Source organism: Sinohyriopsis cumingii, chromosome 5 (assembly GCF_028554795.1).
Source record: "Sinohyriopsis cumingii isolate HCF-2022 chromosome 5, ASM2855479v2, whole genome shotgun sequence".
NCBI classification, from domain to species: Eukaryota; Metazoa; Mollusca; class Bivalvia; order Unionida; family Unionidae; genus Sinohyriopsis; species Sinohyriopsis cumingii.
Genome location: NC_142965.1, coordinates 150,970,447 through 150,997,482, shown reverse-complemented (window position 1 = coordinate 150,997,482; position 27,036 = coordinate 150,970,447). Strand labels below are relative to the sequence as shown.

The following is a 27,036-nucleotide window of genomic DNA, read 5'->3' as shown; positions in this document are numbered from 1 at the left end:
AACCATAGTCACATTTCTCACAGTAATATCTGTATCCCAGGAATCCAGTGATACTGGTAATGGTATCGAAATGGTCATCGTGATGATAAAGGTGAATGTATTTTCCGTCCTTAAAATCTTGGCCTCGAAACAATAGAGGCCCGCGCATTTCTTGAGGGTGCACTTTCAAGGTGTAGCGTGGAGCTAGGACATCTTGCAATTTTTGCATCTCGGGAATGCCACAGGGTGTGTTTTTGGACAGTCCGGCTTGTTGTAACAGGAGTTCTGCTTCGTTTCGTTGTTTGGCTCGGTCGGAACGTTGAATAGTGTCCCAGGTTCTTTTCCATTCTACCGTGTCGTTCTTGTTGGCATAGGTTCGTCCCACCACGATGGCACGGGCTAAACACATCTGGTCATGAGGGTTGTTAATTCGGACGAGACTCGTTTTGGTGTTGCGAAGGTCGTCCACCAATAACATCTTTTTGCGTCCTGTCCCTTGAGGAGGAGAGACGTGGGTCATGTCCAGTGTGGCTTTACCATCGGTGATGTCAAACTGATCATTAGATTGTTGTACGTGTTGAATCTTGTCCATGACTTTGGAAGCAGTTAATTCTGCAGGGGTGCTAAACTCGATCCAAACAGGGGATTTCAAACCGTCGTGTTGTATGGAAAGTCTCAAGCGATCGTCTTCTTTGGGTTGACATTGTCGCTTGAGTGCAGTGAGCAAAGAATCCCACACCTCAGTGATGAACACTTCTGCTTTCTCTAACGGCACTTCAGCCTTGAAATCTTTAAACTTCACCGTGTATTTGTAAGCCGTGGTTCTAAATTTTCTAGAGGAGCGCTTTTCCGTCTCTCGAATGGAATAGTATTTTTCAGGGTTAACTAAGGGTGATGAACTTGGTTTAGAGGGTTGGGATTCTGGTTCACTCATGTCCTCTTCAAAATCACTGGCATGAATTTGTGCCAAGATTTCAGCCCTGGTACGAGGCGATAGATCACGTTTCTGCCTCTTACTTTCTTCTTCTTTCTTCTCGAATGAATGGGATCGTTTCATCTTGAAAGCAAAAAGTCAAATGACTCAAGTTCAAACACCATAAACTACTTTATAGTCATAGCAGACCAGCGTATATAAAAGGGTGTGTGTCTTGTCCTTTCACTATTCATTTCACTCTCAAGCCGAGCACAACGATGGAAGAGACTATCCAGATGGAACGTTTCGTCAGAGCTTTGCGAGGGGTCATTAGAAAATTCTCTTCAGACCAGCCTACGGACTACTCTCCTTCCTTTAGAGATAAAAGTCAAGATACTTGCTATATCTGTCAGAAGAAAGGGCATTGGTCTTCAGAGTGTCCAGACCGTCAAAAAAGAAAAAAAACGGGCTAAAAAAGACAAAAGTCTAGATACCTGTTATTATTGTAAACAAAAAGGACATTGGTCTCCAGATTGCCCAAAAAAGAAACAAGAGGAGTCAGAAGAAAAGAGGAATTCTTCAGAAGAAGAGAGGGATTCTTCGGAGGAAGAGAGGGATTCTTCTGAGGAAGAAAGAAGACAGGTGAAGAAAAAGAAACAGGAGAAAAAAAGAAGAAGGGAAGAAAGCGAGGAGGAAGAAGAAGAGGAAAAGAGTGTGACGGTGAAGAAATTCAAAGAACAGAGAGACTAAACAAGGAGAAAAGAAGAAATCAATGAACTTTTGATTAAAGTGTTGTGATGTGAATTGTGAATTGGATTGTAAAAAATGGAGAAAAGAATAAATGAATGATATAAGGTAAGAGTCTTTGAGTTTTGATTTTAAAATAAGAAGCTACACTCACGCACTCATACACAGACACGTACTATAAGGGTAAAATGGGTGAGTTATTTTTTTTTGAGTTATTGGCAAATTGAAATTGTATTTCTTTTCGAGAAATGTGGGTGGCCCTGAAAAGGGCCTTTTTTCTTTATGGTACAGGGGTGAGTTTAAGCAATCAATTTTAACTGCCTTAAGCCTTTGCCACGGCCAAGGCCTACTTCTGGACTGCGTAATGATGATAATGATTGGGTTGAAATCACTAAGGGTGGTACGGTAGGCTTAGTCACAGGGTTGACATGTTTGGCTCGGGAAGGTCGTATTCTCTTCGGTCGTGATAAAGAAGTCTGATACATTTGTTTCAGACTTCTTAACTCAGCTAAAATGTCCAACAGTACCGTGACCGTTTGATTTTCACCCTCTTGTTTCTTTGCTGCTACTTCTTCTTGCTGTTGTTTTTTTCTTACCTCTTCTTCTTGTTGCTGTTGCTGTAGGAGAAAAGCCTGTTCCGCTTCCTTTTGTCGTTGTATAAATTTCTCCAATTCTTCTTTCTGTCTCTGTCTAAAATTCTCCACTTGCGGTAATGAAGAAGGTAACGAAGGTTCCGGAACAAATTCTTGCGATGAGAGAAAATCCACAAAATCCCAATTCACCTCTTCTGAAAGTAAGTCCGGATTCCCTTGGGCGGTCTCCCCTGCTGGTGCACCCCACTGGATCGTTTTCTGAGTTTCCGTCATGTTGAATCACTGTCGCATAGATTGACTGCACACAAGCGCTAGCGAATCTATATTGAATACGTGACGTCACAGACTGCTCTCTTCGGATTGGATGTGGGCTGACTGAATTCTGTAACGCGTGTTCGGATTGGTGAATGAACTCAATCCGTTTCAATCCTTTCTGTCCCTATAAATAAGCGCAGTTCACTGCATTGATTCACCTATTGTAGGAGCCTCAACATGTGGACCGACGTTGAATCTTCAACCCTTGTGTCAACAATGATGTTCAGGACGGACATGCTCATGTATGTCCGATCCAAGTGGACCGTTGTCCACAGGACCAACAGCAGCCTGTGGATAAGAAGAGTCTATATAGAGAGACAAGGTTGCCTCAAGAGGACTCTGATGTATGGCCCTGCTGTAAGACGAAGTTTGAGGAAAAGAAGATGTCGCAAATGCCCTTTATGCTAAGGGCATATTAACATAAACCAAAGGCCCTTTTCAGGGCCAGCCATATATCTCGAAAAGAGATAGCCTTTCCATTGCCTACCCTTTTTTTAAAAATTTTTTTTAAAATTTAAAGAAAAAATCCCATGTTAAATTCCCCTTGTCCGTAGAGTGGCCCACGATTTATTGCCATGTTAAATTCCCCTTGTCCGTAGAGTGGCCCACGATTTTTCGCCATGTTAAATTTCCATTGTCCGTAGAGTGGCCCAGGGGTCCCTGTAATGCTAATTCCCATTGTCCGTAGGGTGGCCCCATTCACTACTCTTGTCAGGATTAATTAACCCATTTGTCAATTATGTTACCACCATTTGAAGCCCATTAAAAGTTTTCAATACAAATTTTCACGATGTCGAAAGAAAGAACAGAAAAGGGAAAGAATTTAAAGAATATGACGATTGTGCATGAGTAAATGTATTAACAGTTGATAATAAATGGTACATATGCATAATATTTTAAAATTTATTAGTGAAAAGGATAAATGGTGAATTTACAGGTATCCGATATTGACACACCTTTGTGAATATATATATATATATATATATATATATATATATATATATATATATATATATATACAAAGTAGAAGCTATATTTTGTACAGTGTAACTAAAGCATATCGTCCTGTTTTTTCTTTCTTTGCCAAATAAGTCTTTGTCCTCTGAAAGAAAAGAAAGAGAGACTTATTGTAAAATTCATTTCAGATCTAAACAAAATCATGAGCAAATTATAGGATAAAATGAAAACCAGTCTATTCGTTATTTGTGTTAATTCAATGCGTAATACGTGCAGTGAACCTAAGTTCAGAACATAACAGTAAAACACCAAATCAATGAGGGGGTGGGGATGGTTTCAATAGGGGCATAAAACTCCCAAGTTATTACATGGGGTAGGCTGTTTCTAAATTATTGGAGGGATTGTGGAGTAACATAATATACTGCACTAGTCTTCTGCGGTTTTTACTGTGACGTTAATAAGTTTTCTATAATATTTACGAGCATATTTGAAAAGTTTTGCATATTTTGTAAATAAGTTTTATTTCTTTGACCCTGTCAATGCATTTGCTGCCAGAAGGGCAGGTTACGAATTAGTTTGTGTAATTTTTTAACGTAGCTTTAACAACTTTTTAGTCATATCGCTACGATGTCTGCAGTGTGGCAGTAAATGGTGATGTCTAGCACTGGGGCATCATGCTGCAGACATGCAGCATCATGTCCCACCCAGACACATTATCCTGACACCAGGCCGACCAGTCCTAACACTAACCTCTTAATGCTGAGCGCCAGGCGAGGCAGCTGTTAGTACCATTTTTGTAAGTCTTTGGTATGACTCGGCCGGCGATCGAACCCACGACCTCCCGCATCCGAGGCGGACGCTCTAACCACTAGGCCACCGGAGCGGTCGGTCACGAATTAGCCTTGCTGCTATACGTAGATTTACCTTCAATACCTGACGTGCACTGCTATATTGCTTACGGACAAAGAGAACAAAAGAGGAGTGTACACATTATGATGCTTATGTTAAACTACGTTGCCATATCAATGTGTGCAAAATAGCACTTACATTTGGATGTAAGATAATTACTACTTGGATGTAAGGTAATTACCACTTGGATGTAAGGTAATTACTACTAGGATGTAAGGTAATTCGCTCTGATTGTCTTCAGTTAACTTTCCCATTGAAATTTAGCATCCATGTATTATGAATATTTATATATTTTGTAACTCTTGATTCATGATTTTATTTAATTTTTGTAACTTTTATTCGAGGTTGTAAATTGTACAGAATATATTTAGTTAGCTTCTGTCCGCATGACCTGAGTCTGTTAAGAGCGTAAAATTGCATAGGATCTATAAATAGATGCTGACGTGTATATTGACAGTTACTAATAATAATCTTAATAATACGACTTAATTGCGTTTTTGGCTTAATTTCTCATTTGTATGGGATTTGGACGTTTATAAAAGAATTCAGTAATTCAGTAACTTTCCATTGGTTGGACTTGGTTACATGAATAGGCAATTTCGAGGCAAAATGAGTAGCAAAATCCATCACGGGGGATATAGTGTGAAATATAGTCTTGATAGAATGTATATATTAGGAGAGAACTGAGGAACCAGTTTCATTCCTAATTTGGCTTCACCCTCATTTTTTTGTGTTTCTGTTATAAGTCTACAGACGTGTTTTGTGTTCTGCTAAGACATTTGAGCTATAATGTTATAAAGGAAATGTCACAATTTTTCAAAACTTGTTGTCATTGCCTCTTTCTATTACTTATGACCATAGAGTCGGAACACATGTGTCAAAGTTTGCCCGAGGTGTTTAAGACACTGCACACTTGGGCTGTCGTAATTCATGAGGTTATTACTCGTGGCATCACATCCATCCAATTCGTAACCTGCTCCACTGATCGACAAAATATCATTATATACAATAAATTTCACTGCACGTGCATCACACTGGACACGCGTGTTGGGTAAGACAGCTAAAGGACAGTGACCTTAATATGTATGAGAATTAAGGTTGCTGTTGTTGCTGTTGTGGGATTCACGCCGTTTTTAGTACATGATAGAATAACATAAACATAAAAACTGACTTGGGACATTTGAAAGAAAGTATCACAGGTGATGAAACATAAATCAACTTTTCTGAACCCGAATGAAGAGGAAAAATAAAGATGGGTTGGAAAACGATCAGGGACCACAGATTGCTTGAAATAGTCAGACTCTCTTGAATGCTTTAAACGCATTATTTTTCTATGATAAAGGACAGGTCATCCGGATACCAGTGCCTAGTTCTGTTAGTGTCATTGGACCTTTGTACATGTCAAAAGTGTTGCTAAAGGTTGCAGAACATAACAGAAACACCCCTCCACGCATCAGGGCGCAAGATATCCATCTAATCCCCCATGCAGCCCTGCGTTTGTTCAAAGTGAGTTTTGTCTGAATCCATTTACCAAAGATTCACCGATGGGCTAACAATTTGAAAGCCGCCATGTGTATGGAAGCGAGGTTTTCATGTGAATGAACAACATTTCAGCAAGTGAATACAAAATGGCATTTAATAATTGGATAATTTGACGGAGAAAATGTGAAGAGGTGAGTGGGAGTGTAGAGGTGGGTGGGAGTGTAGACGCGAGTGGGAGTGTAGAGGAGAGTGGAGTACTTTGAGATCATGCATTGACTTTATGTTCACTAATAAAGAACTTTACTTAAAAGCGCACTCATATTTAGAACCTTACATACACCCATGGTATGTTTTTTTTCTCAATGTTATCGTACGTCTTCTACAATGGGTACGTTGTTTTTGCTGTGTCGTTTATGCAGTCTTTTATAATGTGTGGGTTGTTTTCACTGTGACGTTAATATAAGTTAATATAATATTTATGCATTATGTATGTTAAGACGTTCCATCCTCTGTCAAATGTATAAAAAATAAAAAGCCAACACCACTACAAGCGATATAGGTCCAAATTTATCTATGCATACTTAATAAAGAATAAATGCTTCAAGTTGTATGGTTCCGAATTTACATATGTATAATTAATATAAAAAACGTGATTTTATAATGTTCCAAAATGCAGGTATTGATTGTTTGAGCTAAGGAGCATAATGTATATAAAGTTGTCCAACTACTCTCTTTTGCTCATCTGGTAAAATGACATTCCTTTTTTCATTAGAAGTAGCTAAGTGGGATACTATAGGGACAATGGGACTTAGCATTAAAAAGACCCCTGGGACAATATAGGGACAATGGAAATTTAACATGGAGAAAAATCGTGGGTCACTTTAGGGACAATGGGAATTTAACATAGAGTTTGGGACTGTCTAGGGACAATGGGAATTTAACATGGGAATATAGTTTGGGTTTGTCTAGGGACAAGGGGAATTGAACATGGGGGAATAAAATGTGGGTCTATCTAGGGACTAGGGGAATTTAACATATGGAAATTGAACATGGTGGGTCTGTATAGCGTCAAGGGGAATTGAACATGGTGGGATTGTCTAGGGACAATGATGGTAGAGGGTCAAACACAACAGAGACAGAAACATACATACACTAGTACAAGCGTGAGATTTATATATAAAGCATTACCAAGACCTGAAATCTTGCTGGGGTGTTCAAAAATTTGCATAATTGTAATGATGCTATAAATAGCTATAATCAAGGAAATGCTCAACGACAAAATGGATGTGACTAAAAGTAACGCTAAAATGACGAAATTGTCCCAGAATTTAAAGGAAAATAAACATATCCCCGAAATTTAAGTTATAATGGTTTAGACTAAAATGGATAAAATTAGTAACTACTTACAATATCAACTTCTGTGACGATCGTGGATAAATACCTATGTATCGATAATCAGCTGAAATTCCTATGAAATCCCACTATCTATTTATAGCTCCAACTTGTGGGTTTTTCCTTTGGAAAATCCCACTATCTTTTTATAGCCTCAGCTTGAGTGACGTTCCTGTTTATGAATTCTAGTATATATGTATAGCTACAAAATGTGGAAATCCCCAAGTCGATATTTATAGTCTCAAAATTTCCAGCGTCAGTGACGTCACTGTACTGAACACTAGGGGATAAATGGCAACAGTGTTGCAAGTGGCTGACCTGAATACGCGCTAATGTAGGTAGGTAGGTAGAGTGTATCTGATAGGGATAAAGTCAGTTTTATAGGGACAAACAGAGACCAATACACACACACACACACACACACACACACACACACGCGCGCAGACTCACACACACACACACACACACACACACACACACACACACACAGAGGGAAGAGGAAAAAACAAACCCCAAAATATATTATCCACACTCGGGAGGAAGAAAAAAAAAACAACCAAATATACGATCTACACAACATACTCGAACAAACACACACACACACACACACAACATACGCGCGCAGACTCACACACACACACACACACACACACACAGAGGGAAGAGGAAAAAACAAACCCCAAATATACTATTCACACTCGGGAGGAAGAAAAAAAAAACAACCAAATATATGATCTACACAACGTACGCGAACAAACACACACACACACACACACACACAACATACGCGCGCAGACTCACACACACACACACACACACACACACACACAGAGGGAAGAGGAAAAAACAAACCCCAAAATATATTATCCACACTCGGGAGGAAGAAAAAAAAACAACCAAATATACGATCTACACAACGTACGCGAACAAACACACACACACACACACACACAACATACGCGCGCAGACTCACACACACACACACACACACACACACACAGAGGGAAGAGGAAAAAACAAACCCCAAATATACTATCCACACTCGGGAGGAAGAAAAAAAACCAACCAAATATATGATCTACACAACGTACGCGAACAAACACACACACACACACACACACACAACATACGCGCGCAGACTCACACACACACACACACAAACACAGAGGGAAGAGGAAAAAACAAACCCCAAATATACTATCCACACTCGGGAGGAAGAAAAAAACAACCAAATATACGATCTACACAACGTACGCGAACAAACACACACACACACACACACACACACACACACACAACATACGCGCGCAGACTCACACACACACACACACATACACACACACACAGAGGGAAGAGGAAAAAACAAACCCCAAATATACTATCCACACTCGGGAGGAAGAAAAAAAACAACCAAATATACGATCTACACAACGTACGCGAACACACATACACACACACACACACACACACAGAGGGAAGAGGAAAAAACAAACCCCAAATATACTATCAACACAGAAGGGAGATAATACAAACCCCAAATAAACTATCCACACAAACGTACGCGAACGCATACAAACCCCAAATATACTATCAACACAGAAGGAGATCATACAAACCCCAAATAAACTATCCACACAAACGTACGCGAACGCATACAAACCCAAAATATACTATCCACACAACGTCGCTAACGCATACAAACTCCAAATATGCTATCCACACTCGGGAGGAAGAAGAAAAAACAACCAAATATACGATCTACACAACGTACGCGAACACACACACACACACACACACACACACACGGAGGGAAGAGGAAAAAACAAACACCAAATATACTATCAACACAGAAGGGAGATAATACAAACCCCAAATAAACTATCCACACAAACGTACGCGAACGCATACAAACCCCAAATACACTATCAACACAGAAGGGAGATAATACAAACCCCAAATAAACTATCCACACAAACGTACGCGAACGCATACAAACCCCAAATACACTATCAACACAGAAGGGAGATAATACAAACCCCAAATAAACTATCCACACAAACGTACGCGAACGCATACAAACCCCAAATATACTATCCACACAACGTCGCTAACGCATATAAACCGCAAATATACTATCCACACTCGGGAGGAAGAAGAAGAAAAACAACCAAATATGCGATCTACACAACGTACGCGAACACACACACACACACACACACACACGCACACCACAGAGGGAAGAAGAAGAAAACCATTATACACTATCCACACGCAGTGAAGAAATAACCCTTTATATATATACTATCAACAGAGAGTGAAGAAAATAACCCATTATATTCCATCAACACAGAGTGAAGAAGAAAAAGTTTTTTGAAAGCACCTAAGCCCTCACCTGCAATGACCAACTCTGCCAAACACCTACACCCAACCCACCCCCACTCCCAACACTACAAAACCCATTTAACCCGTTATTTTATGGCATCAGTGTGTGATTTAGGAAACATCAAGACACAAAATGATGGACGAATAGACTGACTATTGTTTACGGACTTGCATGCCTAAAGAACGTGCGTGAAGGAAAACATCCTTCCATTTCAATTCTAACTAAAACATGATCCAGAGGGATAGAGAGAGGTGAAAGAGCACAATTTCATAAAGTGTGAGTAAAAACAAAACACGCCATCCTTATTATACAATGTCAAGACCAAGAGACACTTACGTTTTCTTTCTGGTCTATTCTCTTTTAGAAGGTAGTATGAAATTTCACATCAGGGCCAACGCATCGGCTCACATTGTCAATTTTTCCATTTCCATGTTTTTACTGGCACAAGTTCTTCATCATCTTCAATTTCTTCTTCTTCTGAATCCCTCTTCTCTGTTTCGTCTTGTTTTTGTTTCTTCTCTTTTCTCGTAGGGCACTCTGAATTCCAGTGTCCTTTCTCCTGACAACGATATTAGGTATCTTGACTTTTGTCTCTCTTTCTTAGACGAAGCAGGTATTCTGGAGACAAATACCCATTTACCTTTGCAGATATAGCAAACTTCATTAGCACTTACACACTTTCGTATGACTCTCATCAAATCAACGACCAAAAGAGTAAGTTTTGTTGCCACTTTCGCATGTGAATTATGCTTTCGTATGACTTTTAGCAGATATTTGACCAGCAGGTCGATCTGTGCTGACTGTTCCATCTTCTTGATCGTTTGAGAGCGGAATGAATACTCTGACGCTAAGACACTCTCCTTATATACATGGACCTGCTGCGTATGAAACCTAGTCAAATGTAATTTTGCAATAAGATGAAACGATTTCATTGAGGAAGTAAAAAGCAATGATGTACCGTATCGCCTCACACAAAACCTGAAGTTTTAGTTCAAATCCGTGTCAGCGATTTCGAAGACGACATAACTGAGCTTTAATCAATGCTCTCCAATTATGCCACAAAACCACGAGTCCTGATTCACGCCAAAAGAAATTTCGTTCGGTCCATAAAAAATAGTATCACATCTGAGAAACGCAAAAACGAACTTCCAGAAAACTGAGAACGACGGCTTACACCTACAACGTAAATGTGTGAGTTCAAGTAGTGCGTAAAACTTAGTCAAATTAGATTTTTATAGTCAAGACGAAACGATCTCTTTTCGAACAAGAAAGCAGACACCAAGCAACAATGGCGATCCGTGTCACACAACACTTTTCAAAATGTATGTTATCAGAGGTTTGTTCTAGCGATCTGCACGGTTAAATTAAATGTTGATGTATTTTGCAATAAGACGGACACAATTTCCATGGGTACGATTGTTCGTGCATTAGTTTAATTTTTAAAAATATGTTTTTATATAAATCGCCTATAGGATAGACCCAGTAAAGCGTGGTCATACTTAAGTCAATTCGAAGCGAACGCGGTAAGAAAATAAGTATAGCCAATGAAATGGCTTACAACGGGTGATGCATTGTTTTGTTCTAGGGCTGTGTGGCATAATAATCCCTATGTTCTTGCGTTGTTACCATTACAGTGCAGACAGACTGAAATGTGAACTTACAAGCCCTCTTTGTGTGTGTTGTACCATTTCCTCTTACCACATCAAAATACTGAGCGTCACAGTATTGGTTCGCGTTTTCAAGCTGACCATTTTTTTATATCTCACTTAAACATTTCGACATAAACACTCACATCGGTAGAGTCAGAACAGACGTGTTACAGTATTGAGGGGCATGTTATCTTTTCTTTTTCAAACTAATAAATTTGGGGTTTGTATGAAGTAAAGAACCGAAAGTACAGTGAAACTCAAGGATGATGACCCAATCTGCCTGTCTATTGATGCGTGTATTTACTTAAGAAGAAATATGACCTCTAAAACACAAAGAGATACGGCAAGCATGATTAGATTAAACACAACGATGTTTTCCTTCACGCCCGTGTAATTTAGAGTTTCAATCGTCTTTGAAGACAAACTTGGTCTCCTTTTGTAGGGCTTGAAATAATAAAAAAAACCTGAAAAATCTTAAGCACTTTGCTATAGATAATTTCATCAACAGACCAAACAACATAAATACCGTTACAACAATAGAAAGCCTTAAATCTTCTATCAAAAAGAAATGCATGAAAAAAATTAAAGATTAACGATAACTAACCAATGAAACCGAATTTAACAAAGGCAATGACATGTGAAGAAATGCCTCTCACTTTGGAAAGGTAGGCGAATGTGCTCTGTCATGCACCGTCAACTTGAAAAAAATTATAAACAGAGAGAAACCTGAATTCAAAATTCAGTTGTTTCTTTTTCTTCAAAATTATTTCGTTTCTTTTTTCTTTTTTTTTTTTTTGGAACAAATCTAAGCACTAATATAGAGTGGAAAAGGGAAAATGCACATACAAGCTTTGATATTTCTGAAAAAAGGAGGGGATATTCCTAACGTTCATAACCACCTATATATGCTTGGACTTGTCTGTGACTTATCCACAAAACAAGATATACATATTTCTGGTCAAGCTGCAAGTGTGTGCGTGTTTTTGAAAATGGTAAAAATTGGATATACAATTTTCTCGTGACACTTATAAAGTGAAGAGTCTGTGCAAGTGTCAAAAGCCAAAGTCATATAAGTTTTGTATTTTGTACGGCTTGTAAAGATTTCTACTTTAGAAAATGTGAAGTATCACAAGTTATTATCACAAACAGAAGTGGAACATAGGGGTTTGCAAGAAAGAAAATAACCCAGACAGTTGGTGTCATCAAGAGTGCTAGAGACGGTACCCGAACTTGCTTGCCTGCTTACTTGAATTAAAGTGATTTTCGCTCTAATGGAGCATGTATCACTGGTTTAATAACGCACCGCGTGATTTTTAATTACTCCTGGGGAAGGAAAGAGAGCCTCATCCCCCAGGCTTTTATGTACTCACAGACTATTTTTAAATTTAGCCACTCAGGTGTAGGACTAACTAGTCCTTAACAACCTGACTGAAAGACTTTAAACATGAGTGGGAATTGTCTCACCACACACTCATTTTTCTGTCCGAGCGTGGTAAAGGAGGAAAAAGGTGCTCAGCAAGACAGCCATGGATGTTAAGTACTCACCAAAACGCTAGCCCATACTTATTTCAAATCAAGTCCCGTTTTTGCTAATGGACAATAAAAGGTACCAATAATGTGTTAACCACCTGTGCAATTAGTTCAAATCTAACGAGTCTGTTAAATTTCCTACTTCCTAACATATCTGTCTAATATTAGTACTTAGTGTACATAAAAATAGCCATACTGATCTTATTTTAAATTATTATGTCTAAGCGACATATACCAGTTTGGTCACTGTTAGGTTTAAAAAGTTAAGTTTGTTGTGGTGTTCCAATGGGTCAAGTTTGTTTCGAGAATAGTTTAGTCAAGGAGGGATACCAAGCCAAATATGGTTCCCTATTTAATAAAAAGCAATCTTTTGGAGCCCTAAAAAAAAGTCTTTTTTTTCTGTTAGAAGGTAACACGTCTCTCTTTTGTTTTCACGTTCTTTCCCGCACTCCTAGTCTCATGATTCTTGATATCAGGAAATGCGTAGCCATGATGGGCGGTAATGTAAGCAGCGGTTTCTACCAGTTGACTGAGGGGGTATCCAGTGTAGGCTTGTCTGTAGAATTGGGGAAGAACTCTGACCCCTAATCCCCATTGAGAAGGTCTTGGTTTAAAGGTGTCTAGAGATTTGTAGGCAACGTATTGTATGGCTGTAATAAACTGCCCTGCTATGTTGACGTCATACAATGCTTGATCTAGCCCCATTTCGGTGTACTTCTCAACGAGGGTCGGCGTCCCCCTCCTCCTCAATCGCCTCAATTTTCTCTTCTGGTTCTGATACTAATTCTTCAGTTGAGGTAGATAGTTTCAAATCCGCTGCTATGGTGTCTGTCGCTGTTATTGTTGTTGTAGTTGTTCTTTCAGCTGAGATTGCCTGTAGTATCGGAGTGAGAAAAGAACGTAGTGCCTCCGATAATTACATTTGAGTTTGTCATTGGCTATACTTATTTTCTTACCGCGTTCGCTTCGAATTGACTTGAGTAGCTATTCAGACAGTGACGAGAATGGTCATGCTTTACTGGGTCTATCCTATAGGCGATTTATATAAAAAAATATTTTTAAAAATTAAACTAATGCACGAACATTCGTACCATGGGCGATCCCATGGAAATTGTGTCCGTCTTATTGCAAAATACATCAACATTTAATTTAACCGTGCAGATCGCTAGAACAAACCTCTGATAATATACATTTTGAAAAGTGTTGTGTGACACGGATCGCCATTGTCGCTTGGTGTCTGCTTTCTTGTTCGAAAAGAGATCGTTTCGTCTTGACTATAAAAATCTAATTTGACTAAGTTTTACGCACTACTTGAACTCACACATTTACGTTGTAGGTGTAAGCCGTCGTTCTCAGTTTTCTGGAAGTTCGTTTTTGCGTTTCTCAGATGTGATACTATTTTTTATGGACCGAACGAAATTTCTTTTGGCGTGAATCAGGACTCGTGGTTTTGTGGCATAATTGGAGAGCATTGATTAAAGCTCAGTTATGTCGTCTTCGAAATCGCTGACACGGATTTGAACTAAAACTTCAGGTTTTGTGTGAGGCGATACGGTACATCATTGCTTTTTACTTCCTCAATGAAATCGTTTCATCTTATTGCAAAATTACATTTGACTAGGTTTCATACGCAGCAGGTCCATGTATATAAGGAGAGTGTCTTAGCGTCAGAGTATTCATTCCGCTCTCAAACGATCAAGAAGATGGAACAGTCAGCACAGATCGACCTGCTGGTCAAATATTTGCTAAAAGTCATACGAAAGCATAATTCACATGCGAAAGTGGCAACAAAACTTACTCTTTTGGTCGTTGATTTGATGAGAGTCATACGAAAGTGTGTAAGTGCTAATGAAGTTTGCTCTATCTGCAAAGGTAAATGGGTATTTGTCTCCAGAATACCTGCTTCGTCTAAGAAAGAGAGACAAAAGTCAAGATACCTAATATCGTTGTCAGGAGAAAGGACACTGGAATTCAGAGTGCCCTACGAGAAAAGAGAAGAAACAAAAACAAGACGAAAAAGAGAAGAGGGATTCAGAAGAAGAAGAAATTGAAGATGATGAAGAACTTGTGCCAGTAAAAACATGGAAATGGAAAAATTGACAATGTGAGCCGATGCGTTGGCCCTGATGTGAAATTTCATACTACCTTCTAAAAGAGAATAGACCAGAAAGAAAACGTAAGTGTCTCTTGGTCTTGACATTGTATAATAAGGATGGCGTGTTTTGTTTTTACTCACACTTTATGAAATTGTGCTCTTTCACCTCTCTCTATCCCTCTGGATCATGTTTTAGTTAGAATTGAAATGGAAGGATGTTTTCCTTCACGCACGCTCTTTAGGCATGCAAGTCCGTAAACAATAGTCAGTCTATTCGTCCATCATTTTGTGTCTTGATGTTTCCTAAATCACACACTAATGCCATAAAATAACGGGTTAAATGGGTTTTGTAGTGTTGGGAGTGGGGGTGGGTGGGGTGTAGGTGTTTGGCAGAGTTGGTCATTGCAGGTTAGGGCTTAGGTGCTTTCAAAAAACTTTTTCTTCTTCACTCTGTGTTGATGGAATATAATGGGTTATTTTCTTCACTCTCTGTTGATAGTATATATATAAAGGGTTATTTCATCACTGCGTGTGGATAGTGTATAATGGTTTTCTTCTTCTTCCCTCTGTGGTGTGCGTGTGCGTGTGTGTGTGTGTGTGTGTGTGTGTTCGCGTACGTTGTGTAGATCGCATATTTGGTTGTTTTTCTTCTTCTTCCTCCCGAGTGTGGATAGTATATTTGCGGTTTATATGCGTTAGCGACGTTGTGTGGATAGTATATTTGGGGTTTGTATGCGTTCGCGTACGTTTGTGTGGATAGTTTATTTGGGGTTTGTATTGTCTCCTTTCTGTGTTGATAGTGTATTTGGGGTTTGTATGCGTTCGCGTACGTTTGTGTGGATAGTTTATTTGGGGTTTGTATTATCTCCCTTCTGTGTTGATAGTGTATTTGGGGTTTGTATACGTTCGCGTACGTTTGTGTGGATAGTTTATTTTGGGTTTGTATTATCTCCCTTCTGTGTTGATAGTATATTTGGGGTTTGTTTTTTCCTCTTCCCTCCGTGTGTGTGTGTGTGTGTATGTGTTCGCGTACGTTGTGTAGATCGTATACTTGGTTGTTTTTTCTTCTTCCTCCCGAGTGTGGATAGCATATTTGGAGTTTGTATGCGTTAGCGACGTTGTGTGGATAGTATATTTTGGGTTTGTATGCGTTCGCGTACGTTTGTGTGGATAGTTTATTTGGGGTTTGTATTATATCCTTCTGTGTTGATAGTATATTTTGGGTTTGTATGCGTTCGCGTACGTTTGTGTGGATAGTTTATTTGGGGTTTGTGTTATCTCCCTTCTGTGTTGATAGTATATTTGGGGTTTGTTTTTTCCTCTTCCCTCTGTGTGTGTGTGTGTGTGTGTGTGTGTGTGTATGTGTGTTCGCGTACGTTGTGTAGATCGTATATTTGGTTGTTTTTTTTCTTCCTCCCGATTGTGGATAGTATATTTGGGGTTTGTTTTTTCGTCTTCCCTCTGTGTGTGTGTGTGTGTGTATGTGTGTTCGCGTACGTTGTGTAGATCGTATATTTGGTTGTTTTTTTTTCATCCTCCCGAGTGTGGATAGTATATTTGGGGTTTGTTTTTTCCTCTTCCCTCTGTGTGTGTGTGTGTGTATGTGTGTGTGTGTGAGTCTGCGCGCGTATGTTGTGTGTGTGTGTGTGTGTGTGTGTGTGTGTGTGTGTTTGTTCGCGTAACTTAAATTTCGGGGATATGTTTATTTTCCTTTAAATTCTGGGACAATTTCGTCATTTTAGCGTTACTTTTAGTCACATCCATTTTGTCGTTGAGCATTTCCTTGATTATAGCTATTTATAGCATCATTACAATTATGCAAATTTTTGAACACCCCAGCAAGATTTCAGGTCTTGGTAATGCTTTATATATAAATCTCACGCTTGTACTAGTGTATGTATGTTTCTGTCTCTGTTGTGTTTGACCCTCTACCATCATTGTCCCTAGACAATCCCACCATGTTCAATTCCCCTTGACGCTATACAGACCCATCATGTTCAATTTCCATATGTTAAATTCCCCTAGTCCCTAGATAGACCCACACTTTATTCCCCCATGTTCAATTCCCCTTGTCCCTAGACAAACCCAAACTATATTCCCATGTTAAATTCCCATTGCCCCTAGACAGTCCCAAACTCTATGTTAAATTCCCATTGTCCCTAAAGTGACCCACGATTTTTCTCCATGTTAAATTTCCATTGTCCCTATATTGTCCCAGGGGTCTTTTTAATGCTAAGTCCCATTGTCCCTATAGTATCCCACTTAACTACTATTAGAGAAGGTTGAACCAGCTATTAGGATTATGGGAATGATACCTATCGACGTGGCAGTTGTTGATAATGCTAGAACTAGAAATTATCCTACCTTACTTTTCACTGGAGAAGGTTGCGCCAAATATTAGGATCATCAGGATGATAATTGTGAACATGGCGGTTGTGGATAGTACCAGACCAACAGTCTCCATATCAGAGAGAACCGTTCCTTGACTGAAATGTGTCAATTAGAAAATTTCAACTTTATGGAAAGTGATACGAATATCTTGTAATAGGATAAAAAACACTGAAGGTTGTTTAAATACCTTTATATGTATAGTTGTCATCTTCATTTTATAATATCAGATAAATGTTCCATTTACAGGTTCTTGGTACACCTTATATTTACAGTGTCTAAGTGCTACAAGAATACCGGGTGGTATTTCGAATTTACAACCGAACACTTTTGGTGGTGATACAAATACAATATTTCATGATAAAAGATTTGAATAAGAAAATAATTATGATTAATGCACGCATATATAATATCAAAATATTGGAGCAATTAACATAATCCGCACGAACTAAATAATGAAAATACAAATAAATGAAATTACACTGTACAAGTACAAAGGGTGATTGATTCGCAGTGATTTCATAACGAAAGAATGATGTAAAAACTGGTATTTTACTCATATAGTAAAAATGTATGCATTCAAATAGTGAAATTGATGAAAACAAAGGAACAGATTACAAAATATCTTTATAGTCCCCAAGACACACTGGGTATTACAAACCCTATAGATTAGCCCACGGCTAAAAGGCTACATGAATGGAGTTACAAACACCGTCACCAGCACACATGGCTACCAGTCACACTGGTCATTCAAGCAGACAGTATTATAGGTTGGTCAATCAAGCAATTAGTGTCCACCAATCTCGGTCATCACTGCTACTCGACCAGCGACACTTTAATCAGCGCTACGGCTGCTATGGTTCAGCTTCACAGCTAATACGGTCAATTCCTATGGTTAGCTCTACAGTTTGTACCACGACGAATCTGATTACTCAAGATAACTCTGATCACTCTGGTCACTCCGACCATTCTGACCACCCTGATCACTCTGCTCAGCTGTACAGCTGAAGATGTGCGAGTCGTTAAAGTAGACCACTCACTGACAAGACGTTCCGTCATGTCAATATGTTGTCGTTCGGTGAGGCATCTATACACAGACGATGCCGCAATATATGTCTGTCCGCTGGAAGTATTCGCTTCTTCCCATCTAAAGCACTTCGCACGTGCGGCATACGATGAACCCAACTCACTGTTTAGAAATCTTTATAGAATATACATAAATCACCTTCGGGTATCGTTGTACACAGACAAAAAAAAAAAGAAACCCCAAAACATGCATTTAATAAATAAAAAGATTTATACAATTCAGTGACACTAAGTCCACCTTCTATTTACAGTGTCTTGACACATCTTCTATATTTACAGTGTCTAGGGCGTCCGTCTCGGAATCAGGATGTTCTGGGTTCGATCGCCGGCCGAGTCATACCAAAGACTTACAAAAATGGTACTAACAGCTGCCTCGCTTTGCGCTCAGCATTAAGAGGTTGGTGTTAGGACTGGTCGGCCTGGTGTCAGGATAATGTGAATGGGTGGGACATCATACTACATGTCTGCGGCATGTGCCCAGCTCTAGACATCACTATAAACTGCCACACTGCAGATATCGTAGCGATATGACTGAACAATTGTTAAAGCTACGTGTGTGTGTGTGTGTGTGTGTGTGTGTGTGTGTGTGTGTCATTTGGATTTTGAAAGTAGCTTTAACAATTTTAATGCCGAGCGCCAAGCGAGACAGCTGTTAGTACCATTTTTGTAAGTCTTTGGTATGACTCGCCAGGGGAACGAACCCACGACCTCCCGCATCCGAGGCAGACGCTTTAACCACTAGGCCACCGGAGCAGTTCGTTAAAGCTACGTTAAAAATCATAATCACACACACACACACACACACACACACACATACATACATACATAATTCCAATTTTTATATATAGACTGCGTTTTCTATGCTTTGATTGGATGTAAACGGTCACGTGATAATGATCTGGAATATTTTACACATCGATAAATTCTGCGGACTACTTTTGGTTCCATATTACCAGATCATTTGATATGAAGTTTTATCTATAGCAACGCCTTACACCCTGATAATAATAACAACAAGCGCCCACCCACCCACTCCTGTGATTTCCGATCAAATATGATAAGCCACAGCTTAAAATCGACTGTTAGAAGTTAAAACAATGTAATTGAACAGACCGTCCTGCACTCCATCACTGACCATTTTGCCGAAGAAGGCATATGGCAGGTTTTAAAAACCAGTCTTCGGAAATTATTGCATTTCACCTCGACAACGTGTTACAGCAGCGGTTATTAAAGGTCAGCATAATAAGTCAACCAAGGGATGTCACTATAAATGGACACAATGTCTTGGCACATGTTCTATTTACAGTGGCGCGGTACAAGTTCTTCTTACAGTGTCTTGGTACACCCTATATTTGTAGTCTTGGTACACCTTATATTTACAATGCCTTGGTACATGCATATTTACAGTGTCTTGTTACACCTTATATTTTTTACAATATCTTGGTACATGTTCTATTTACAGTGTCATTGTACATGTTCTATTTACAATGTCTTGGTACACCGTATACTGACAATGGCTTGGTACACCTAATATTTGCAATGTCTTGGTACATGTTCTATTTACAGTGTCATTGTACATGTTATATTTACAATGTCTTGGTACACCGTATACTGACAATGGCTTGGTACACCTAATATTTGCAATGTCTTGGTACATGTTCTATTTACAGTGTCATGGTACATGTTCTATTTACAGTGTCATGGTACATGTTCTATTTACAATGTGTCATGGTACATGTTCTATTTACAATGTGTTGGTACATCTTATATGTACAGTAAGTTGGTACATGTTCTCTTGGTACATCTTATATTTACAATATCTGGGTACATGTTCTGTTTACGGTGTCATGGTACATGTTCTATTTACAATGTCTTGGTACATGTTCTATTTACAATGTCTTCGTACACAGTACACTGACAATGGCCTGGCACACCTTATATTTACAGTGTCTTGGTACATGTTATATTTACAATGTTTTGGTAAAACTTATATTTACAATGATTTGGTAAATGTTCTATTTACAGTGTCTTGGTACACCTTATATGTACAATATATGGGTACATGTTCTGGTTAGAGATTGAGCCTCAGATGCTGGAGGACGTGAATTTGATCCCCGACCAAGTCATACTAAAGACTTACAAAAATGGTACTAACAGCTGCCTCGCTTGGCGCTCAACATTAAGAGGTTAGTGTTAGGACTGGTCGTCCTGGAGTCAGGATAATATGACTGGGTGGGACATCATACTGCATGTATGCGGCATGATGTCCCAGTGCATCACTACAAACTGTCACAGTGCAGACATCGTAGCGATATGACTTAAACATTGTAAAAGCTACGTTACAAATCCAAATCACACAGTGTCTTGGTACACCTTATATTTACAATGTCTTGGTACATGTTCTATTTACAATATCTTGGTACATGTTCTATTTACAGTGTCTTGGTACATGTTCTATTTACAGTGTCTTGGTAGATGTTCTATTTACAGTGTCTTGGTGCATGTTCTATTTACAGTGTCTTGTTACATGCTCTATTTACAATGTCTTGGTTGGCACATGTTCTATTTACAATGTCTTGATACATGTTCTATTTACAGTGTCTTGGTACATGTTCTTTTTACAGTGTCTTGGTACCTGTTCTATTTACAGTGTTTTGATAATGTTCTCTTTACAGCGTCTTGATACATGTTCTATTTACAATGTCTTGATACATGTTCTATTTACAGTGTCTTGGTACATCTTATATTTACAATGTCTTGGTACATGTTCTATTTACATTGTCTTGATACATGTTCTTTTTACATTGTCTTGGTACGCCTTCTTGTTCTGTTAACATTGCTTAAAGATACAATGTTCTGCCAACTATAAATTCATATTACAGACATGGAGTCTTACAGTGACTACTCGATAAGTTCATATTACAGTCAGGAAATCGTTTTGTGATTTCTCGATATGTTCGTTCATATTACAGTCAGGACATCGTACTGTGATTTCTCGATAAGTTCATATTACAGTCAGGAAATCGTACTGTGATTTCTCGATAAGTTCATATTACAGTCAGGAAATCGTACTGTGTTTTCTCGATAAGTTCATATTACAGTCAGGAAATCGTTCTGTGATTTCTCGATAAGTTCATATTACAGACAGGGAATCGTACAGTGCCTACTCGTTAAGTTCATACTGCTCTTGAAAAAAAAGTATCTTAGGAAGCTTGACTTCGAAATGATTACAATCATAACTAACTGTCCCACTAATTCATATAAATAATAATAATAATAATAATAATAATAATAATAATAATAATTATATTATTATTATTATTAATACTACTACATTCTTCTTCTTCTAAACAGAAATTAAACTTCTATGAATCATAGTCTATCTGATAATGATATTAACTTTCTCACAGAAAATTAATACATACATACATTCATACATACATACATACATACATACACACAGACATACACACATACATACATACATACTTACATACATACATACATGCATACATACATACAGACAGACAGACAGACAGACATACATACATACATACATACATACATACATACATACATACTTTGTCTGACAGCATCCATTGTCACAACACTCGTGGTCAGGGCCGCAATTGAAACCAGTCCAGTCGCTACCGCCTCCTTGGGAAACCACATAGGAACAAAGATGACTCTCTGTGTAAAAGCTAGAAGGGTCACTTGCAGTTCTGTGACAGTCCTCTTGCCCCTGTATGCTGAGTATAAATACGAAACTTACTGTAACCGGTATTAGTATCCACGGCACCATTTGTATCAGTATTTCAGTACTTTAAACGAATTTAGAAAGAATCTTGATTGACTCGACTATAGTCATATCTGAATTAAACGCACGTTTGACTTGGCCATAACCCTGAAGAGGTAAATTTGCTTCTAATAATGTGGAACGAATAACCCAGAACAATGTCATCTTTATTAAGTTTCATTTCATAATAGTCATTTTATTGACTAGTCTTGTTTCGTCAGGTATCAGCTCACATTTGTTCAGGTTTCTGCCCATGAATATGAAATTATGCAATTTGAATATGGTTTGCTTGTGGCTTAGATAAAACTATCGATGGGATCTATCAGACTGTATCTCTGCATCTATCATTTAATTATTTCCACTAAATGTTGTTTTGTGTAATCAAACACAACTATTGTTCCTCTAAATTACAAGTGCAGATAATAACTTGGCCACTCCTGTACATACAATAGACAGATTCGATCGACTCTAATAATCTGGTGGTAAACAAGGAATTCAAAAGAATATACAATCAATGGATGAACATAAATGATTGTATTCAAACCATTCTTTTACAGAACATTAAGCTCGTTTCTATACTGAATTTATGAGAATTATGTTCTCAGTTGTCACTTTTGTTTTGGTTTACATTTTCACTGTCTTTGGAAATGTGCAAGGTGGGCTAGGGTCGCTCAGTGTACCAGCCTGTATTATAACCAGTTACGCGGGAAATCAGTGGACCCCTTGTCCCAATCCGTTGTACACGTCGTGTGGTTTCGGTGTCTGCTGTGGTCCGCACCATTACTGCTGTAATTACGAGCGTTATCAATATTCTGGTTACACTGGACGAGTCGGGTGCTGTCGGAGGTGAGTAAACGGTACATTTTCAGTTATTTCTTTTTCTTCCTATGAATTTTTGCATTCCTGAATGGTGTTTGTATCAGTATGGTACATTTGCACCTACCTTTATGCGTACCATTGTTAGGGACTTGAACCTTTAACTTAGCCGTACTTGTGATTGAGGGAGCTAAGACAGGCTGGGCTAGAGTGCCCTTCAAATCTGCACTCATATGATATTGGATGTATTAATGCAGCAGACAGCCAGTAAACTAAGGGGGCAGGGACTAGTTTTGATGTACAAATTTAATGCCGCAATCAGCGACCTAGTTTTAAAAAAATCATACAAATTTAATTACATCATGTGAGGTCAAAGGGTCCATATTTTTGGATACCTATATTTAAACAAAGCATAAGAATATTATCCACTTGACCAGAGAAGTCAATGGCAGTTCATAGCAGAAGAAGTTTGTGCACCCCAACCCCGAATTTCTACCTGCAATTTTCATGTTCGAAGGTCATTTGTGACACCATGCGATGCTCACAGTTCAAACACAAGACCTTTCCCTAGATGACAATTCTAGAAAACAGTGTGTACTAAACAGGCTGGTGCAACTGAAAACAGTTATCGTCCAAGCCGTTTTTGAGATATTATACTTGCTCGAAACCCATGTGTTTACTGCTATGGGAGGCTAGCTCTTCTTCCTAGCCGACTATTGGAATTTCACTATCAACATACTGCAGAGTAACTATGGAAGGTGTGCATGCCTGACATCAATTTCAAGAAGCAGCAGAGAGGGTGAACAGACCACTTAGGGGAATGGTCACCCTTGTGTTTTACCAAAAAAAATAGTGACCACTCATAGAGGTCAATTACCACGTCTACGATTATTGTTTGTCCCAAACAGAACCGTAGACGCCCCTCTCTGCTGCTATCAATATTGGGAATCATCATCTGAATCATGGGAATCTTCATCTGTTTCATCTTCATCTGTTTCATCTTTATTTGTTCCATGTTTCAAGTAATATTCAAGTTCTGATGGTGGTTTTTCTATTTTTGGATTTATGTTCTTTCTGTGTTTATAATATATCATCAAACTTCTGTATTCCTCTTCTGCTGATATTAATTAAATTATTATGTTATAATAAAATGGTACATCCAGAATCTCATACTGCAAGAACAGCTCGAGAACGATTAGAAACAATTAAAAAATTTCTTCCTGTCAGAGACTCATTTAGAAAAAATCTACAAGCGCAGCAAGAATCAAAAGTTGAGTATGAAGAGGACACTAAAAAACTGTTTAAGCCCGTTACTGCGGCTACTAAGAAAGCTGCATCGGCTGTTGAAAAAACTATATGGGGAGATATTGCGGAGGAAGATGAGAAGAGGAAAAAGGGTATTTTTCCGGTATTAGAACAAACTGCAGTGCAGGCTGAAAAAACAGCAAGAAGAACCAAACAAACAAAGAAGATTTTACGAGACCTTCCAACTGACATAGCTGCAGCTCAGCCTCCACGTGTTGATGAGGAAATACGTGAAGGTATTGGAGCACTTCGTGCTGAAGTCGCCGATGTGAGAAAAAAACTTGCATCTGAACCCAAAACAGCAGAAGAGAGCTTAAGATTAATTGCAAGATTTAACGAAGGAGTTGTTGAGGAAATTAGAAACACTGAAAGAGAGAGATTACCTGAGTTGATATCAAAAAATATATCTAATAAATCTAATTTTTTAAAACCCGGTCATGAAAAAACAAGTGATGATAATTTCATTAAATGGATATATCGCGTATATTACAACAGAAAACAAGCTAGAGGTCAAGAATTTAAAAGACTTAAAGAAGAAGTAGAAAGACTTAGAGGGAGACGGGAACAACTAGAACAAGAAGAGTCCTTCCAGTATCAGCTTCCTCCACCTCTGCAACAAATAGAACAACAACAATCTTCTTCGCCACAGCAAAGGTTGTTGTCGAAAATTAAAAAGGCTAAAGAGTCACTTAAATCACCCTTCTCGAAGAAAATTTCTGCACCGAAAATGACATTTACACCGACAGGTTCACCACATGGATTTCGAGAAGGTGACTCACCCCCGGACACCACTGAAGTACTTGCTCCGGTAATGCAACCACCACCTCAAGATGAACCTAAAACAGGATCTGGTTTATGTCCTGATAATATCATCAATGACGTGTCACGGTTAGAAGTTCTCATAGGAGGAAAACGTGCTGGAAATAATTCACCAGAAATAACCAATGAAGCAGCTGATATTTGTCGGCGACTATTTCAAGGTGGTATCATGGATATCGGCGTTTACCGAGAACTTATTGATGAGCTCGTTGATGACTAGTTGTTAGATAAATGGTAAATAAAATAAGATGATTGTGCATGATAATCATCGTAAACCCACACAGGTCAGAGCGATAAACTCACGATTACCAATCTATAGTGTTATTTACGGAAATGGACTTGGTGATGTCATTCGGGGATTATTCACGAGGATAGCTCCCAAAGTAGCACCTGTTGCAAAACAATTATCGATGAAGGCTATTGATATTGTTCGTGATAAAGCTCCTGGTGCAATTGTCAATGTTGCTGGTAAGGCGTTCTCGGCGATCAAAGAAAGATTATCACGATTATTGCGACGAAAACAACAACCACCGGTGAAACTGGCAAGTACTGAGGTGATGCCTGCAGACGTAGGTAAAATAATAAATCAGGCTGCAAATCAAAAACTAGCGGCGTTAGCAGATCAAGGACTCGGTGAATCTGGAAATAATATCTCAAGTTTGATATCAGGAAGTGGAACTTCCCGAGGTGGAACTTTCCGGCGGCGGTGATCAACGTGTTAGACGAAAAATAATTATAATAAAATGTTCAAGCGCGTATCCGACACAGCATTTGACATGGAAGCACCCGTCCTTAAGGATGAATCTGTACGTGATTATCAATTTTATTCCTATGACGCAAAACAACCAGATCAACGTGGAAGAATTGAACTACAAGTTCATGACACAAGTAGATACTTTTTACCCGCTGATGCCTTTCTTGAGGTAGAAGGTACAATTATAAAAACGGATGATACTAATTACTTAGATCCAGTAAAAATTGGTTTTGTCAACAACGGGATCATAGCATTATTTAGTGGCGCCACATACATGATTGATGGAAAAAATATTGAATCAATTCAGAATGATGTCGACGTTGCTACAACAATAATTGGTCTGGCGAGATATTTTGATGATTATACAAGATCAGCAGGTCCCACAATGATGTTTGTGAAAGATAACTCCGATAACCCTGAAAATGATCCGTATAATATAAGACGACCAAGAAATTTTGCTGATACGGGTGATGCTGATGTGTGGCCAGTAGTTCGTGGTTCTAATGAAAATTTCAACTTGGGATTTGCAGCACGTAGAAATATGTTGCTAGGAGGCAATAGAGGTTTTTCATGTACAATTCCACTATCGCATATTTTTGGATTTTGCAGGAATGTTAAAAAGGTTATTTTTGGAGCTAGACACACGGTTGTTCTTGTAAGAAAGAACGATGATAATGATGCTCTGTGGAGACCCGTTGGTGATGCTGGTAAAGTAATATTATCAAAACTTTCATTGTGGATGCCGGTAATGACTCCAACGATCGCAGAAGAACAGCGATTAATTTCTTTCATGGATGCAGGTGGTAAATCCTTGTTGTCATGGTTAACAACAAGCACAGATAGTATGCAAACTAACGTTAACGGTCAGTTTACATGGCATATAGCATCACAACAGGGTGTTTCTGCACCACGACATATTTTTATTGCGTTTCAGAACCGTAATCGTTTAAACTCACAAATTCACTCTCATATGATATTTGACCAACTAGGTCTCACAGATATTTCTTTACGGATAAACGGACAACAAGAACCAACGGAGAATGTACAACTAAATTATGCATTAAATCACATAGGACGTGCATATCATCGTTTGATGTCATTTATGGGACGTGATCAAAATGTTGATAC

The 27,036-nt window shown here is 38.7% G+C and overlaps 2 protein-coding genes across 5 annotated transcripts in view; one reads left to right on the top strand and one right to left on the bottom strand.

Moving 5' to 3' along the window:
* Nucleotides 1–3,436: 3,436 nt before the first annotated feature.
* Nucleotides 3,437–22,389, bottom strand: LOC149800462 (uncharacterized). Of its 3 annotated transcripts, none has more exons than XM_089957261.1 (3): nucleotides 21,996–22,389; nucleotides 17,314–17,430; nucleotides 3,437–3,649 (listed from the first exon to the last, which is right to left on the bottom strand). In XM_089957261.1, the coding sequence occupies exons 1-3, from the start codon at nucleotides 22,088–22,090 to the stop codon at nucleotides 3,598–3,600; spliced, it is 264 nt and encodes an 87-aa protein (XP_089813387.1). In that variant the 5' UTR covers nucleotides 22,091–22,389; the 3' UTR covers nucleotides 3,437–3,597. The 3 variants fall into 3 exon arrangements, with proteins under 3 accessions (XP_089813387.1, XP_089813385.1, XP_089813386.1); XM_089957259.1 differs by having other exon boundaries at nucleotides 22,000–22,337; XM_089957260.1 differs by having other exon boundaries at nucleotides 17,309–17,430; nucleotides 22,000–22,332.
* A 292-nt stretch (nucleotides 22,390–22,681) lies between these two features.
* LOC149800461 (uncharacterized) overlaps nucleotides 22,682–27,036 on the top strand; it is a 34,814-nt gene continuing 30,459 nt past the window's right edge. For both annotated transcript variants that reach the window (XM_089960081.1, XM_089960082.1), the window contains exon 1: nucleotides 22,682–23,060. In XM_089960081.1, coding sequence (XP_089816207.1) covers nucleotides 22,801–23,060 — 260 coding nt within the window. In that variant the 5' untranslated portion in view covers nucleotides 22,682–22,800. The remainder of the gene's footprint in view (nucleotides 23,061–27,036) is intronic.